The 18,365-nt window shown below is 40.4% G+C and overlaps 1 protein-coding gene across 8 annotated transcripts in view; it reads right to left on the minus strand.

The window, feature by feature from the left end:
• The window catches only part of adgrl3.1 (adhesion G protein-coupled receptor L3.1), a 573,597-nt gene that overhangs the window by 193,905 nt on the left and 361,327 nt on the right, over positions 1–18,365 (minus strand). For 7 of the 8 annotated variants that reach the window (XM_059974620.1, XM_059974623.1, XM_059974622.1 and 4 more), the window contains one exon: positions 14,013–14,810. In XM_059974620.1, coding sequence (XP_059830603.1) covers positions 14,013–14,810 — 798 coding nt within the window. Of the gene's footprint in view, positions 1–14,012; positions 14,811–16,812; positions 16,943–18,365 lie in introns of those variants that run through there. The other variant, XM_059974627.1, reaches the window with a different exon arrangement.

The raw sequence follows: 18,365 nt of genomic DNA on the forward strand, positions 1-18,365 counted from the left end.
AGTTACACTAATACAGAGCATGTAGAGCAGGAAGAAGTGGGGAGAATTACCAGGGAAGGCTTAGAACATGGACTGTTCAACATACCCAAGGAGAAAGCCAGCATAGCTAGTGCCCATGGCTGCTCCTTGAGTTTAGAGAAAGTGGGAAGAACCAAAGGTGAAACTGTTGAGGGTGAGGACCAATTCTGCCACACAGAAGAGATAATAGTGAGAGGGAACTGGTTGTGTTTTTTTTTGAGAAAGAAGCAGGAGGGAATAGAAGTGTATATGCACTGGACATCCAGGGTGAAAATGAGGTGACCAGGGCCAGGGAATTGAAAGTTGTCGAGGAGGTCAAGAGCATGTGAAGTGTTGTGGATATAGGTGGCAATGGACTGGACTAAGACAGATAGAATGAAGTCGAGATCTGTAGACATGAGTTCAATGGGACAGGAACAGGCAGAGTTAATGGAGCAATCCAGCCAGACAGGCTTGTGGATTTTGGTTAGAAAGTAGAAATGAGCAGTGCAATGTAAGGGAACTATGAGTTTCATGCCAGTGGGTGGGAATTCTCCAGAATTAATTACATTAGTGACGCTGTTGAGACAATTTTCTGACGGTCCTGAATGGGGTCCTTTTTAAAGGGTATGTAAGAGGTGTCTGAGAGTTGCCACCTGGTCTCCATAAAGGTAGAGGTCTAAAGCCCAATGTGACATCAACTAGCTGGATTTTGTGACTTCCTTTTTCTCCTTGAACCGTACTCCCTCTCAGTGTGTTGTCTTTCACTCTCTCTGCACCAATTCTAACATTACCATCAAATCCTGTGGTGCACTGATCGTGATTTGCAGATTATTGACCCAAGAAAAATAAATAAAAACACATTTTCTGATTTTGAAGGGAACTTGGAAAAGGTGTATTTCTTAACAAATAGTGGCCCTGATTCCATCTGCCTTCACCTCCCTCCCACCTCTCCTTATCCACCTATCACCTACTTGCCCCTGCCTTACCACACTCCACATCTCTATCTTCTGGCTATCTTCCCTCTACACTCTCAGGATCTCTACCTGAAATGTTGACCATCCCTCTGCCTCCCAAGATGCTGCCTGACCTGCTGAGATTGCCCAACTTTGTTAACTCAGATTTTAACATCTCCAGTCCCTGGCTGTAACATCTCTTTCTGCACATCCTTTTCAACTCATTTTCAAGCAGTTTCAGAGTTAGGCAAATGCTGACACAGAGTTACATTTCTGACTCCCAACAGCCTCTGATAATGGGTAGTAAGAATGTTCAGTGCTTGAGGGCCTTCACCAAACAAGTTGGTAGGGTAACATTTCAAGCAGAAAGAAAAACTGTTCAAAGTTAGCATTCGTTTCATTTAATTAAGTAATAATACTTTGGGAATGATTTTGATGACTCCGGTATTTAGAAAACAATCTATGCCCTAGAAATAAAGCTCATCCTAAATTTCAAACAATGATGACAAAGAGTTACAACAATGGAATGGGAAATGTAAAGAATTTGCTGTTGATTTCAAGAGGTTGGAGGATTATAGCCAGCTAATCACACCAGCAGCTGTTATTTTTTTTATTCAGAGGCAGAAGGTTAAGCTTTACAAATATGTAGCTAAAGGTTACAAGGATTTCCACATCGACACACGGAAACCTTCACAGAGCTGTCAATTAAGTAATGAGATCTCTCTATGCAGTCGGCAGCCATCCCTGTGAATTCACAATTCATAGAAACAAATTCATCCAAGAGTGAAGCTAACTTTATTATGGAGGTAGAAGTCCAGTTTTTCGTGAAAGGGAACAGTGCAGATTTCTCATCATAATACTTTCTAAAAATATAATTATAGTCTTATTTTAGCTGTGGGAAAGAAAGCATTACAATTGTGCAAAAAAAAATCCAAAGAATCAGTTTCCACTTCAGCTTTGTTAATTGTTTAGACTGTAACCCGTAGAAGTATAATTTCATATTTAGGACATCATGGGACTCAATGGTACATGTACAGAGATAATTCTCAAAAAGGAAAATAATATTCTGTATTATGTGCTAAAGATAAATGTTGAGACGTTTTGAACTTCTCTTTCAGAACTAAAACTACTCTGGAACGTTATGTTGAAATTGCACAAGTTGGTGATGCCAAATTTGGAGTATTATGTGCAGTTCTAGTCACTCACCTACAGAAAAAATATATAAATAAGTTTTAGAAAGTAGATAGGAAATTTATCAGGACATTGCCAGAACTTGAGGCCCTGAGTTATGGGGTAAGATTAGCTAGGTTGAGACTTGATTTCCGGTAGTGTAGGAGACTGAGGGGAGGTTTGATGAAGGTATACGAACTTGTGAGGGGTATAGACAGAGTTAATGCAAGCAGGCTTTTTTCACTGAGGGTGGATGAAACTGGAACTGGAGGTTAAGGGTGAAAGGTGAAGTATTTAAGAGGAACCTGTGGGAGAATGTCTTCATTCAGGGTGGTGAGAGTGTGGAACATGTTGCCAGCAGAAGTGGTGGATATGGATGGGTTTGATTGCAACACTTGAGAGAAATTTGGATATGTACATAGATGGGTGGGGTATGGAGAGCTATGGTCCATGTGAGGACGAGACAGAATAACAAGTCTGCGTGGACTAGATGGGCTAAAAAGCTTCTTTCTATGCTCTATGACTATGACATTGTAAAGGAAAGCATTGAATTGATACTACATAGATGTATAAAGCGTGTCCCCGAGTTACAAATGTCCAACTTACCATCAATTCATACTTACGAACAGCCTACCATAAAGCCTATTACATTAAAAATTTGTCGGCTTGAGGAAGGAGAATGCCGTCTGCCATTTTAAGTCAGATTACTTGCCGTTAACACTGTGTTGAGAGTGTAACTTTGTATTTGGCTTAAATTTTTCTTAGCAAGATTCACCCTGACCCCCTTTTCCAGTTAACACCGCCCCCACTTGCCCCATTTAACCTGTCTCAGTGTGTGCGGACTTCAGGACCTGCCGCCCACGGCTGCTGCTGAATTTACAGTGTTTTTGTTCCGTTGATGGAAAACGATCATGAGTGGAAATAATAAAGCAATTGGAAAGAGGTGAAATGCCATTGGTCATCGGAAAAATGTTAGGCTACAGTCGATCAACGTGAATACTGATTAAGTGAGAATAATGGGGCATGCAAAAGGCCCTGCTCCGATGAAAGCTACAATTATTACTAAGCAATGCAGTGGTTTAATTATTGAAATACATAAGTTTCTTTAGTGTTTATATGCATAGAAAGGTAAAATATCTACTATATACTAAGACATATGTTTGACTGACACTAAATAATACCGGATATACCTGTTCCGACTTGGGTACAAATCCGACTTAAAGACGGACTTAGGAACGGAACTTGTTTGTAACACGGGGACACCCTGCACTGCAGATATAATGAATAATACAAGTAATAAATAAAGGCAAATTTAAAATATAACTCCACCTGCAACATTAATTGCATATCCTATATAAAATCTAAATCTCAGATGCAAAATACGTCACTAATATTTTTGTGACTAGCATCTAGCTTCATCTTTCGTGTAACATAATATTACCTTTCTCACTTCTTGAATGGTCTGATTTTGACATTTGTGCATTCTCATTTAAGATCCTCCCCATCAACCTGCTGCTAACTCCTCCAAACATGAGAGGACAGAAAAGGAGGGGTTTCTCTTGACACTCCTATTTCTACAAATCTTAATCAAATCATCCCTTAATTGTTGACTGTTACTGCCTGACCTCCAGATGTTTTTTTGTGGATTGCTCCAGATTCCAGTTTCTTCATTCTCCTGTGGCTCTACCAATTAATCTTATTCACAAGCCCAGTGACTGGAATTTCTTATTTCATATGAGATATCACATTTTAACTTTTAGAGCCCTAGTCACATTCTGGTAAGCCATTATGGTACAACATTGAGGCCAAGTTGTGTAATTGAGGATGCAAAGCTTGGAACGGTCATCCACATGAGGTTCAACCAGGGTGTTTTTACAACATGTAGACCTGGACTGTACTTATGAGATGATGTGGGCAAAATTCCATACCACAACACACAAAGTTCGCCACACATCCAGTCAGCAATGAGATTTCCTCCCCACATCACAATTAAGCTTCTGAAAAGATGTCTAAATCAGCTGATTGAAAAGTATTTAAATGCCAAGCACTTGGAGGACACACCACAAACAATTGCTCACTGGCGATGGTGATGAAATGTTTGCAAGTAAATTGCCAAGCTCAACCCAACCAGCAATCCTTTATTACCTGCTCTCTGATCATTCCATAAATCATTTTGATTATTTTTACAGTGAGGTCCACATTCTGAAATGGAATAAAACACCATTTTCTGCCTACCAATGTCCCCGCCCAGATGAATAGACTGTGCCTATTTATCCTATCACTTGTAATACTACTGAGTAAACAAAAGGCTCTGCCTTGAAAATTTAGCAAAAATTACAAAAAATATTGAGGAAACATGAAATACTAGCAGGGACAAAAAGGCTTATTAAAAGATGTCAACAGAAGTACTAATAAGGATACCACACCTCCAAGCCCATCTTTCCTTTCCATTTAAACAGAGCATATTTGACAATTTTCATTTTTTATTTTTTAATTTCCAGTTCACCATCTTTCTACTGATCATCACACTTTCTGGATTTCTGTCAGCCTCTGTGAATGTGTTTTTCTAAAATACCAGGGACATTAAACTTGCCAAAATGTAACCACCGAGGAGCAAAGACAGAACTGTGCAACACTGCTCCCACAGTCAACATTTTTTTTTGTCCGCTCAGTGAGTAGGCAACTGGGCTGGCAAGGCCACCATTCTCAGCCCGTCTAATGACCTTGGGACTGATTGGATTGCAATACAATTGCCTCAAGGCCAGACAAGATCATGGCAGTAGATTTTCTTTCCCTGCACACACAAGGGACAAACATTCCCAGCAGAACTCTTATTCTCCAGCCTTATAACACAATTGACACAGAAGACAATTCTTTGCAAACTTTAAAAAATGTCAAAGATTTGGAACTCAACCGTGACACTCGTGTTAATATCCAACTTATTTAAAGGGAAAGTAAAATCCTACACATTGGAGAGCATGAAGCACAATATCCCATAAGACGTAGGAGTAGAATTATGCCATTCAGACCATTGTGTCCACTCCGGCAAGCAATCATGGCTAATTTTCATTTTTTCATCCTCATTCTCCTATCTATTTCCTAAAACCAATAATTCCTTTACCAATCACAAACCTATCAATCTCGGCTTTAAGTACACCAGTGACTCCAGAGTCACCATGGCAATGAATTCTACAGACTCACCACCCTATGGCTGAAGGGATTCCTCCTCATCTCGGTTTTAAAGGGATGTTCCTTTATTCTAAGGTTGTGCACTTGGACTCTAGACTCTCTTTATCAATGGAACTATGCTTTCCGTGACCACTTTATCCAGGCCTTTCGGTTTTTGGTAGATTTCAATAAGATCCCCTTCTTACCTTTCTGAACTCCATTAAACACTGGCCCAGAATTGCCAAACATTTTTTTTCATTTAACACTGCTTCTCATCACAAAGTGGCAGCCTGACCTGCTGCAAATTGCTAGAATTTTCTGTTTTCATTTTAGATTTCCAGCAACTGTGTTTTTATTTTTTATGCTCACAGTATTTCTTTGGCCTTTCATACCAGGGGGCTGCAGAGCAACCTTATGAGGAAGATGCATGACTGCTGACCACAATTTAATAGCAAGATATACCGACTTAAAGCTATGAAGTCACTAAGTAATGCAACAAAAAAATGCCAACCCTTCAACTGCTTCAAAGTGCATTTTTCACCAAAGAATATATAAATCCCTAAGATTTGTTTGCTTACAGGCAGTCACAAAGCAAGGAACAAAAAATAAGCCAATGAAAAAAAATGTAAGACCAACAACATCCACCGCCCCCCCACCGCCGCCAATGACCAGAAAGGAGGAGGAAAAAAACACAAAGCAAATCATATAGAAGTGAGCAAAAGCTGTTCACTTATACCAAGCAACTAACACTAAATATGGCCAAGTAAATGCTGCACAATACAATTGATGACAACATATGACATTTCGTAATTTGGAAAACTCAATTATTCTACTCTTAGATCATCACTCCTTATTTTTCAGCCCAAAGGCCACAATTATAATTTATATTCACAATCTAATAGGAGACAACAAAACTATTCATCCACAGGGAACCTCTGATAAAATATTTCAATGGAATTAAAGCTTTTGTTGTGCTTTACCACCAAATGCAAGTTGCTTTAGAGTGAATTTCACGAGAAGTAAAACTAATGCCTTTTCATTGTGAATTACATTTCTGGCAAAATAATCATATTCAATTTGATTACTAAACCCCAAGACCCCGCACATCCAAAAATCAACATTTAGCATTAGCAATGCACCAGCCTCGGTCAGTTCATAGCCTGCTAGAGACAAAAAAGGAGTAGCATCTTTCATGACCCACCAGATGTCTCACAGCATCCCAAAGTCAGTGAGGGTAGTATAAAGAATATGACATCTAATTTGCGTATGGCAAGATGATAAAAGAGAAAAAAATGACAATGAACAGATAATGGACCAATTCACAAGACCATAAGACATAGGAGCAGAATTAGTCCATCTGGCCCAACGAGTCTGCTCCACTACTCAGTCATGGCTGATCCTTTTTTTATATCACTTCCTCAACCCCAGTTCCAAGCCTTCTGCTCGTAACCTTTGATACCATGTCCAATCAAGAGCCTATCAATCTCTGCCTTATATACACCCAATCACCTGGCCTCCACAGCTGCATGTGGCAACAAATTCCACAAATTCACCACCCTTTGGCTAAAGAAATTTCTCCGCATCATTGTTTTGAAAGGGTGTCCCTGTATCCTGAGGCTATGACCCTTTGTCCTAGACTCTCCCAACATGGGAAACATCCTTTCCACATCTACTCTGTCTAGGCCTTTCAACATTCAAGTGGTTTCAATGAGATCCCCCTCATCCTTCTGAATTCCAGCGAGTACAGACCCAGAGCCATCAAATGTTCCTCGTATAATAACCCTTTAATTCCTGGAATAATCCTTGTGAACTCCCTCTGGACCCTCTCCAATGCCAGCATATCTTTTCTAAGACGAGAGGCCCAAAACTGTTCACAATATTCAAGGTGAGGCCTCACTAGTGCCTAATAAAGCCTCAGCATCACATCCTTGCTCTTGTATTCTAGATCTTTTGAAATGAATGCTAACATGGCATTTGCCTTCCTCGCCACCGACTCAACCTGCAAGTTAACCTTCAAGGTGCTCTGCACGAGGGCTCCCAAGTCTCTCTGCATCTCAGATTCCTGGATTTTCTCCCATTTAGAAAATAGTCCGCACATTTATTTCTACTACCAAAGTGCATGACCGTGCATCTTCCAACATTGTATTTTATTTGTCACTTTCTTGTCCATTCTCCTAATCTGTCTTAAGTCCTTCTGCTTCCTACCTCTTTCTCCACCAATCTTTGTATCATCTCCAAACCTAGCAACAAGGCCATCTATTCCACCATCTAAATCATTTATATATGCAGCATACTAAGAAATGGACCCATCACTGACCCCTGCGGAACACCACAAGTCACTGGTACCCAACCAGAAAAGAATCCTTTTATTCCCACCTGCTGCCTCCTACCAATCAGTCAATGCTCTAACCGTGTTAGTAACTTTCCTGTAATACCATGGGCTCTGAACTTGGTAAGTAGCCTCATGTATGCCACCTTGTCAAAGGCTTTCTGAAAGTCCAAATATATAACATCCACTACATCCCCTTTATCTATCCTACTTGTAACCTCCTCAAAGAATTCCAACAGGTTCGTCAGGCAGGATTTTCCCTGAAGGAAATCATGGTGACTTTGTACTATCTTGTCCTGTATCACCAAGTGCTCCATCATAATAAGTGTTTAACAATCGACTCTAACCTCTTCCCAACCACTGGGGTCAGGCTAACTGGTCTATAAATTTTCTTTCTGCTGCCTTCCTCCTTTCTTGAAGAGTGGAGTGACATTTGCAATTTTCCAATCCTCTGGCACCACACCAGATTCCAATGATTTTTGAAAGATCATTTCTAATGCCACCACAATCTCCATTGCCACCTCGTTCAAACCCTTGAGTGCAGTTCATCTGGACCAGGTATCTTATGTATCTTTACGCCCTTCAGCTTTTTGAGCACCTTATTTCTTGTAACAGTAACTGCACCCACTTGTCTTCCCTCACACACTACATACTGCTAGTGTCTTCCACAGTTAAGACTGACATTATTCTTGCTTCTGCCTCATTTTCTAGCAGTCCTATATCCACTCTCATTTCTCTTATTTTTGATATACTTGAAAAATACTTTTACTATTCACTTTGATATTATTTGCTAACTTGCTTTCATATTTCATCTTTCCCCTTCTAATAATTTTTTTAGTTGCTCTCTGTAGGATTTTTAAAAACTTCTCAATCCTCTATCTTGCCACTAATTTTTGCTTTATTGTATGCCCTTTCTTATGTTTTTACAGTAGTTTTGACTTCCCTTGTCAGCCATGGTTGTATCCAGTTGTACTATTTTACCATTTGAGTATTTCTTCATTTTTGGAATACACATACCCTGCACCTTCTTCATTTTTCACAGAAACGCATGCTATTGCTGCTCTGCTGACATCCCTGCCAGTAGCTCCTTCCAATTTACTTTGGCCAGCTCCTCTCTCATACCTCACTTCATGGCAATACTGCTACATCAGACTTTACTTTCTCCCTATCAAATTTTAAGTTGAACACAATCATATTGTGATCACTGGTTCCTAAGGGTTCTTTTACCTTAAGCTTCCTAATCACCTCTGGTTCATTACATAACAAACAATCCAGTATAGCTGATACCCTATTAGGCTCAACAACAAACTGCTTTAAAAAGCCATCTCTTAGGCATTCAACAAACTCACTCTCTTGAGATGCATTGCCAACCTGACTTCTCCAATCGACCTGCATGTTAAAATCTCCTATGACTATCATAACATTGCCCTTTTGATTCGCCTTTTCTATTTCCTGTTGTAACCTTGTGGTCCACCTCCCAGCCACTGTTGGCAGGCCTCTATATAACCACCATCAACATCCTTTTACCCTTGCAGTTTCTTAACTCAGCCCACAAGGATTCAACATCTTCCAATCCTATGTCACATCTTTCTACTGATTTGATGCCATTCTTTACCAGTAGAGCCACACCACCCCCTCTGTCTGCCTTCTATCCCTCCGATATAACGTGTCACATTGGACATTCAGCTCCCAACTACAACCATCCTTCAGCCATTATCAGTAATGGCCTCAACATCTTACCTGGCAATATGTAATATTGCAACAAGGTCATCCACTTTATTTCGCATACTACGCGCATTTAGATAAACAGTTTAAGTACCGTATTTGCTATCCTTTCAGATTCTGTATCCCTAATAATTTGATACTCAGCTTGCTGACTTCAACTAAGTCCCATCACCTGCCTGCCCTTCCTGACAATCCGACGACACGCTATCTTTACTTTTTGACCACCTGTCCTATCCTGGGTCCCTTCACATAGGTTCCCACCCCCCTGGCAAGTTAGCTTAAACACTCCCCAACAGCTCTAACAAACCTGCCCACAAGAAAATTGGTCCCCCTCGGGTTCAGGTGCAACCCGTCACTTCTGAACAGGTCATACCTCCCCCAGAAGAGATCCCAAAGATCCACAAACCTGAAGCCATGCCCCCTGCACCAGCTTCTCAGTCATGCATTTATCTGCCAAATCATCCTGTTTCTAGCCCCACTACTGCGTGGGACAGTTAGAAATCCATAAATTATTACCCAGCAGGTCCTGCTTCTCTGCTTCCTATTTAGCTCTCTAAATTCTCTTTTCAAGACCTCATTGCTTTTCCTTCCTAAGTCAATGGTACCAATATTGCTTTCCCCTCTCAAAAATGTTGTGGGCGCGATCTGAGACACCCCTGACCCTGTCACTTGGGAGGCAACATACTATCCAAGTATCCCGCTCATGTCCACAGAATCTCCTGTCTGTTCCCCTCACTATTGAGTCCCCCATCACTACCAATACTTCCTTCTCCCTCTTTCCCTACTGCACCATGGACCCATGCTCAGTGCCTGTAACCTGATCGCCATGGCACTCCCCTGGGAGGTCATCCCCAACAAAATTATCCAAAGCGGTATGCTTGTTTTTAAGCAGAATGGACACAGGGGTGCTCCGCCCTGCCAATTTCTCCTGAGAGTCACAATTCAGTCCTAACACTTATTTTATTTCAGTATTTGCAAATTAAGTGTATCCAGAATAAAGTCTGATAACTTCAATTTTCAGACTGTTTTTCATCCTTTCTCAGGAACTTGGCCAGGAATTCCCTGGAGTAATTCACTTTTGCATTTTCGATCCAATTGCTGTATTGATATTAGGCTCCATGTAACACTTCCTTCGGAAACAACAGAAAAATCTGCTGGGAGAGCTCAGGGAATGGAACAGCAGCTGTGGGAGGAAAGGAACTGTCAGCTTTCTGGATGAAGACCCTGCATCAGAAATGTCAGAGTTGCTTTCCTTCTGCACATGTTCCACTAAACCTATTGCGCTCTTTCAGCAAATCGTTTGTTTCTGCAGATTCCAACATCTGCAGCCACTTGTGATTCCTTTCAGAAGATTCAGAAGTGTGACAGTGGAGAAGTGTGGATGGAACCAGAGGAGACAGGAGAGGTACTTAATGAATACCTTGCTCAGTCTTTGCTACGGGAAAGGACCTTGGCGATTGTAGGGATAACTTACAGCGGACTGAAAAGCTTGAGCATATAGACATTTAGAAAGAGGATGTGCTGGAGCTTTTGGAAAGCATCAAGTTGGATAAATCACCGGGATGAGACAGGATATACTCCAGACTACCGTGGGAGGTGAGGGAGAAGATTGCTGATCCTCTGGCAGTGATCTTTGCATCATCAGTAGGGATGGGAGGGGTTCTGGAGGATTGGTGAGTTGCATATATTGTTTCCTTATTCAAGAAAGGGAGTAGAGATAGACCAGGAAATTATAGACAAGTGAGTCGTATTTCAGTGGTTGGTAAGTTGATGGAGAAGATCCTGAGAGGCAGGATTTATGAACATTTGGAGGGGCAAAATATGATTAGGAATAGTCAGCATAGCTCTGTGAAAGGCAGGTCGTGCCTGACGAGCCTGATTGAATTTTTTGAGGATGTGATTAAACACGTTAATGAAGGTAGAGCAGTAGAAGTTGTGTATATGGATTTCAGCAAGGCATTTGATAAGGTACCCCATATGCAAGGATTATTGAGAAAGTGAGGAAGCATAGGATTCAAGGGGACTTTGCTTTGTGGAACCAGCATTGGTTTGCCTGCAGAAAGCAAAGAGTGATTTTTGATGGGTCATATTCTGCATGGAGGTTGGTGACCAGTGGTGTGCCTCAGAGATCTGTTCTGGGACCTCTTCTTTTCATGATTTTTATAATTGACCTGGATGAGGAAGTGGAGGGATGGCCTGGTAAATTTTCTGATGACACAAAGGTTGGGGATGTTGTGGATAGCGTGGAGGGAGGGCTGTCAGATGTAACAGCGGGATATCAATAGGATGCAAAACTGTGTTGAGAAGTGGCAGATGGAGTTCAACTCAGATAATTGTGAGATGGTTCATTTTGGTAGGTCAAACATGATGGCAGAATATAGAATTAATGGTAAGATTCTTGGCACTGTAGAATATCAGAGGGATCTTGGGGTCTGAGTCCACAGGACACTCAAAGCTGCTGCACAGGTTGACTGTGTGGTTAAGAAGGCATACAGGTCTTCATCAACCATGGGATTGAGTTTAGGAGCCGAGAAATAATGTTACAGCTATATAGGACTCTGGTCAGACCCCACTTGGAGTACTGTGCTCAGTCTGGTCACCTCACTACAGGAAAGATGTGGAAATTATAGAAAGGGTGCAGAGGAGATTTACAAGGATGTTGCCTGGATTGGAGAGCATGCCTTATGAGAACAGGTTGAGTGAACTTGGCCTTTTCTCCTTCGAGCAACATAGGACGAGAGGTGACCTGATAGAAGTGTAGCAGATGATGAGAGGCATTGATCGTGTGGGTAGTCAGAGGCTTCTTCCCAGGGCTGAAATGGCTTACACGAGAGGGCACAGTTTTAATGTGCTTGGAAGTAGGTACAGAGGGGTTGTCAGGGGTAAGTTTTTTTTTTACTCAGAGAGTGGTGACTGCGTGGAATGGGCTGCCGGTGACGGTGGTGGAGGTGCATACGATAGGGTCTTTTAAGAGACTCCTGGATAAGTATATGGAGCTTGGAAAAATAGAGGGCTATGGGTAATATAGGTAATTTCTGAAATAAATACATGTTCGACACGGCATTGTGGGCTGAAGGGACTGTATTGTGTTGTAGGTTTTCTATGTTTCTGTCTATTATGCTGATGCATTGGCCACTTTTGGGACAAAATACAAACGTTTGTACATTTGAACAAATGAATAGCCTCTCAAGTCCTGTGTGCTATTTAATAATGAGTGATTCCTTTGTAACTTGAAGTCCTGCCTAGCCATTTGCTTATTAAGAATCTATAAACTTCCGCCACAAGAATATTCAAAGATGCTGTTGCTACTGCCATTGAGGAAGAGAAAAAGAACGGTTATCTCAACATTATCTCAATGTCATTCCCATCTCGATATGTCCATTCATGGCCTCCTCTATTGCCATGATGAGGCCAAACTCAGGTTGGAGGAGCAACACCTCATCTACCATCTGGGTAGTCTCCAGCCTGGTGGTATGAACATTGAATTCTCCAATTTCTGATAATTCCCTCCCCCTTCCCCTATCCTAGGTCCCTCTCTGCCTGTCTCCCCTTTCAATTTTCTGCTCCTTTACCTCTACAGTTCTTTCATGCTTATCCCCTCCCCCCTTTATCCTTCCTCTGATTGGTTCTCCATCTGGCGCCTCTAGCCCTTCCCCCTCCCCTATCTCTATTACTGGGCTTCGGCCCTCTCTTCCCCCCATTCCTGATGAAGGGTCTCGGCCTGAAACGTCGGCTACTCTTTTCTCACGGATGCTGCCTGACCTGCTGAGTTCTTCCAGCGCCATGTACATATTCTTTGATCCACAGCATCTGCAGTTGTATTTTTGTAACTAATTCAAGTAGGGAACTTGGTCAACATGGGCAAATTGAGTCAAAGGGCCCATTTCCATGCTGTATAGATTCATTTAAGAGGACAAGATTTCAAAAATGGAGAGTCATAGTGCAATTGCAGTCAAGTATGTACCCATGACCAGAGTTCAATTCTCCGAAGTAAGCTTGAACTCATAACAATAACTCATAACTCATTCTGCTCAAGGGCAGCAGAACCACCAGCGAACTACAGTTAACAGGTTAAATCTCTGGTCTGAGACATAAGCACCTGGTTCTACAGCTACATCACTAGATTTATATTAAAAAAGTGCTGAATTGTTGAGGAACTGCTTTTTGAAGGAGATGTTTCAGTGTTTCCATTTAGCTGTTCAATCCATACAGACAATCCCACTGTACCTTTGAAAGAGCAGGGCATTCATTTGAAATTCTGATTGTATTTTTCAGAGCCAGTGAAAAATTTATGGATTACCTTTCTTTTGTTTTAAACACAAGAGATTCTTGAAATCTTGAGCAACGCAAACAAAATGCTGGAGGAGGGACAGCATCATCTACAGAACAAAATAACGAGTCGACGTTTCAGAATCCTGATGAAGGATCCCAGCCAAAACGTTGACTGTTTATTCGCAAGTAGAATTAGAGTTTGTTATTGGGACCAAACTGCAAATAACACAGCGTGAGATAAAGAGTAGGACACTAACTGAGTTGGCTTGTTCAAACGCAAAGAAGGAAGGGTACCCAGCCAAAAAGAAGCATTTGTTTCTAAACTACACAAGATAAGACACTCTTAAGAGTCAGACAAACCAATCAATCAAACAACTATATAAATGCCATCCTACCTTTTTCATTGAGTGGACCAAACTCCAGCGAATACTTCAGGACATGATAATTGTTCCACACATAGAGTCTGTGGTCTCTAGGGTTATAATCCACTGCTGCAATATACTGGTAGGAGTTTGGGAATAACACTTCAATATTACCATCCATACTCAGCTCAGTGTTATAGATGTAGTCTATCTTATTCCCAGTGGCTTCATTGTCATCGTCTTCATAGACTGATTTCACCACATAGAGAATGCCACAAATCATGAAAGCATTTGAAGCTGATCTCTTATCATAAGCAGTATTCCAGGTTCCTTCAATCCTTAATGTGTAAGGATTTAATTGGCTAATTACTATTTTGCCATTGTTCTGCTCTGTTGCATAGATGACCCATAATCCATTCTCATCCACTGCCAGATCAATATCAGACTTCCCTCCCCACCGATATGGTGATGTGTCGTGGTAATTGGCACTGGCTATGATGGCCTCTCCACTTTTGATCCTAGTCCTGAGATCAAACTTCACAATATTTCTTGTTCGTTCTTTATTAAAGAACAGTGCTCCATCATATACTACAAAGCCGGTTCCATCTACTCGGTGAGGAAGTTTGTAGGTGATGGTTGGGCGCCCTGCAATGAAATCCCCCATTGAAGAGTATTCAGTTAATGTATCCGTTCTGTACGGAGTCCACGGCATGTAGTAGATCTTGTCTGAAGCTTGAAGTGGGTCTTTGCACCAAGCTCCTGATTGGTGATCGGATTCAAACAAGTGGTCCATTTGATAAACAGCTTTAAGTGTTCCAGGGCATAAGAAAACTGTGGGAATGGAAGAAAAGAAAACACTTAATATTTCCATGTGATTGCTTCATTTGGCATAATCAACGAACTGCTGTTTCATGTTTCCTACGGATCCTTCAAAATATTCAAACCTGTTGTTTGCTCAAAGTTATCAGACATATAAACATGTAAATGTGATGTAAAACAATTTGAATATCCCAAAATAATCAGAATTTTCAGAACAGTGAGCAGATGGCTTTTCATATCTCGTAAAGGAAAACTGCTCTCTTTAATAAAACAAGTGAAGCATTTGGCTTTCACTTTCACTTATTTCAATTGTCAGTTCATTATAAATGGCGACCAAATATCCTCAGTTGAGGAAAATATTTTAAAAGCAGCTTTCACAAAATGGTTATGAAGATTAAATCAAAAAGAGAAGCATGGTATAGGAAGGATATAAAGGAGAAAACAGTTAAACCTTTAATGATCTGATCTCTTCTAACAAAGTGAAAAATGTGTATGTTGCAATATGTTCTGTTAGCAAGCAGCATAATGGAACATGGTGCTTCTAAACTTGGTTAAGATCTACACAAACTAAAAAAGAGCAAAATTGTTGCATACAAAATGTTAATAAGGTAAGTGCACAACAGTGATCATAAATGTGTAATTTCTAAGTTTTGTATTACCTTTCTGTTCCACTTCTATTTAGGCATTGGGAGAGGGAAGAAAGAAATGAAGGAGAAAAGAGAATAGATTAATGGTATTCACTGGCAATGACATTTCTGTAAAATACATTAAAGGTGAGAGGAATGGACAGCTGGAAAAAAAATTATTCAGTAACTGAAAATGTAGAATTTAATTTTTTTAAACCTGGAAAGAAATAACAAAATATTCAAAAAGATATTAAAAACATGATACTGAAAATTTACTGACAGGACAGCTTAAGAACACCAGTTGGATAATCAGTACAGTACACAAGACAAAGTTCAAACATTCCACAACCAACTCAGCTGACAAAGTCAATCTAATTCAAGTCTCAAGCCATCTCCCTTCTGACTGTCACATAAGTGTTGCACATCAGTTTTGACTATTTCAGCACATCTCAATGGGTAACTATCTGACAAACCTGAGAATAAGATGCCAAGCAATTACTTCTCCACAGCAGGGTTAAGCAGTGAAAGCAATGCATCGTTGAAGATTTCAATTCGTTTCAATTAGTGTTGACCAACACAGCTAAGTGGTCAGGGACCATTTGAACGAGAGGTCCAGGTTGCAAACAAAGAATAACCCATTAACCACCTTGTTACAGCTTATTTTTACTTTTAGCTGTGGTTAAAACTTGGGCTGGAGGTGGGGAACAATAGACAGGAGAAAGTTGTTAAAAAAAATACAAGGAGCTATCTGACCATTACGTGTGCAACATCACATCTGAATGGCGAAGAGCTTCAATGTGACAAATGTTAAAAACAAGGTTTAGTGGACAGAACAGGCTCTGGCTTTAACAAGGTTTCACTTTAGTATTATTGGTTCTAATTCTCTAGGAGACCAAGTACGAACCTCAGGATTGGAGTACTAACCTATAGCTTTCAAACTTTATCCATCTTACCATGTGCTTCAAAGAACTTGCACTTGGATCATCCTGCAATGTAACTACTGCAAAATCTTTTTTTTAAATTCCTGTTGGCTACTGGTTTTGTGAAGTTGAGAAGACATAAGAGAAAACCCCTCAAAATGCCCTCAAAGAATTTGAGATGCCTTAGTACAAATCATTCATTATTGTTAGCTCAACATTTCAATCCTTGGTACCTAAAAGTTCAATAAATAGAAATCTAAACTTCAATAAATAGAAGTGATCGTGATTGCCTTTCTCTGAAAGCACAAAGAAGGATGTACATGTCTGACAGGAAGAAATATATTGCGTACAAATTTCATTGTTATAAATTTGTTAATGCATTTCCTTTTTACTTGGAACCAATAATTGTAACACAGCAAGATCACAAGAAGCAATATTCAATTTTTGTATCAAAAATAGTAGACGTACTGCAAGTTCTGTGAGTTGGCAATTGTCTTTCCGAATCCTTCATGTGTCTGAAGCACTGACATGAACAGCGACAAAGGCATGCATTGAACACCTGGTTCCACACCAGCATGGCTACAGAATAACGTGACCCATATGTATAGAAGGAAGCAGAGTTAGTCAAACCATGGTGCCAAGGCTTAAAATATTCAGTACTCCCGTCTGTTTTTCACACTGTTGCCCATTGGTAGAACTTGGCAATGGAAGTATATAATATGGAGTTGACAGTTTTCTCTGCTATAATTCATAATTATAGGGAGATAAAGCACGGTAAAAGGACCCTCAGCCCACAGTATGTGAGCTGACCATCACTTGCACATTTTTACACTAATCCTATACTATTTTCTCCACACCTTCCTATAAATATCCCCCCAAATTCCACCAACAGCACAGACAACTCACAGCAGCCAATTAACCTACCAACCCGCACATTCATGGGATGTGGAAGAAAACCACAGAACTCAATGGAAAGCCGTACGATTACAGGGGCATCATGCACACTCAGTGCAGCTGGTGCTGGAGGTTTGATCTGAACCCTGATCACTGGAGCCTTGACAGGCATTAATGCTCTTTTCCAACTCTACAAAAAAATCTTCAGTAGAATTTGTGAAATTTCGCAGAATATTAAGCCTGATATCTTGGTTTTAAAACACCTATCCATGATTAAACATTGGTTTACTTTAATTTCCTTGCTCCAGTGGCAAAAGCAGTTAGGAACATTTGGAAACCTGATTAGAAATGTTTTCTTCACACAGAAAAATACTTCCCTAAATTAGTTCTGGCCCAGCAAATAACCGTAAAGGTGGCAGATATTAAAAACAAAATATCAACCAAGTAAGTTATGAATTTAATAAAAGAATAAGTTAAAGTCAACTGATAGAGAGAGAGTTCAACTTAATCCATTGTTGAGAGAAATTGCAACCTTTTCACGCTTCATTAGGAAACACTTCATTAGTGAGAAGGTTTGGTTCACTAAACACAGGACAATTCTTTCATATACTCTCAATCTGCAGTAATAGCTTAAGAGAAAATAATGTAATTAAAAGTACTACTGAACACAGAAGTGATGATGGGTTGCCCTTGCTCAAAAGCAGTCAGCTTTTGACGGTGGGAAAGGGGTGGTTTTTATTCTCCATTGCTAGTGAAACCATTCTCTGCTGAGATGGCCGTTCGCTTGAGGGTCAGTGAGAATCAACTTGCAGTTTTGTACAAGTATCCTTCCACAGTCTTTCTCTTGCAATCCAAAATTCCATACTCAAGATTGTTTAATGTCATTCCCAGTGCACAAATGTAAAGGAAAACAAAATAATTGTTACTTTGGATCTGATGCAGCACAAAAAAACCACAATAAGATAAAGAACACATTAAAAACACACAATAAATATACACTAAGTACATAAGATAGCTTGTATGCATAGACAGATTGTATGTCAACAAAGTGACGCTAAGCACAGGAGTGTCTGCATATAAGGTGACTGACAGGAAATGATAAAGTAGTGGTGGTCGGGGTTGGGGAG

The sequence above is a fragment of the Hypanus sabinus genome, chromosome 7 (assembly GCF_030144855.1).
Source record: "Hypanus sabinus isolate sHypSab1 chromosome 7, sHypSab1.hap1, whole genome shotgun sequence".
Taxonomy (NCBI): domain Eukaryota; kingdom Metazoa; phylum Chordata; class Chondrichthyes; order Myliobatiformes; family Dasyatidae; genus Hypanus; species Hypanus sabinus.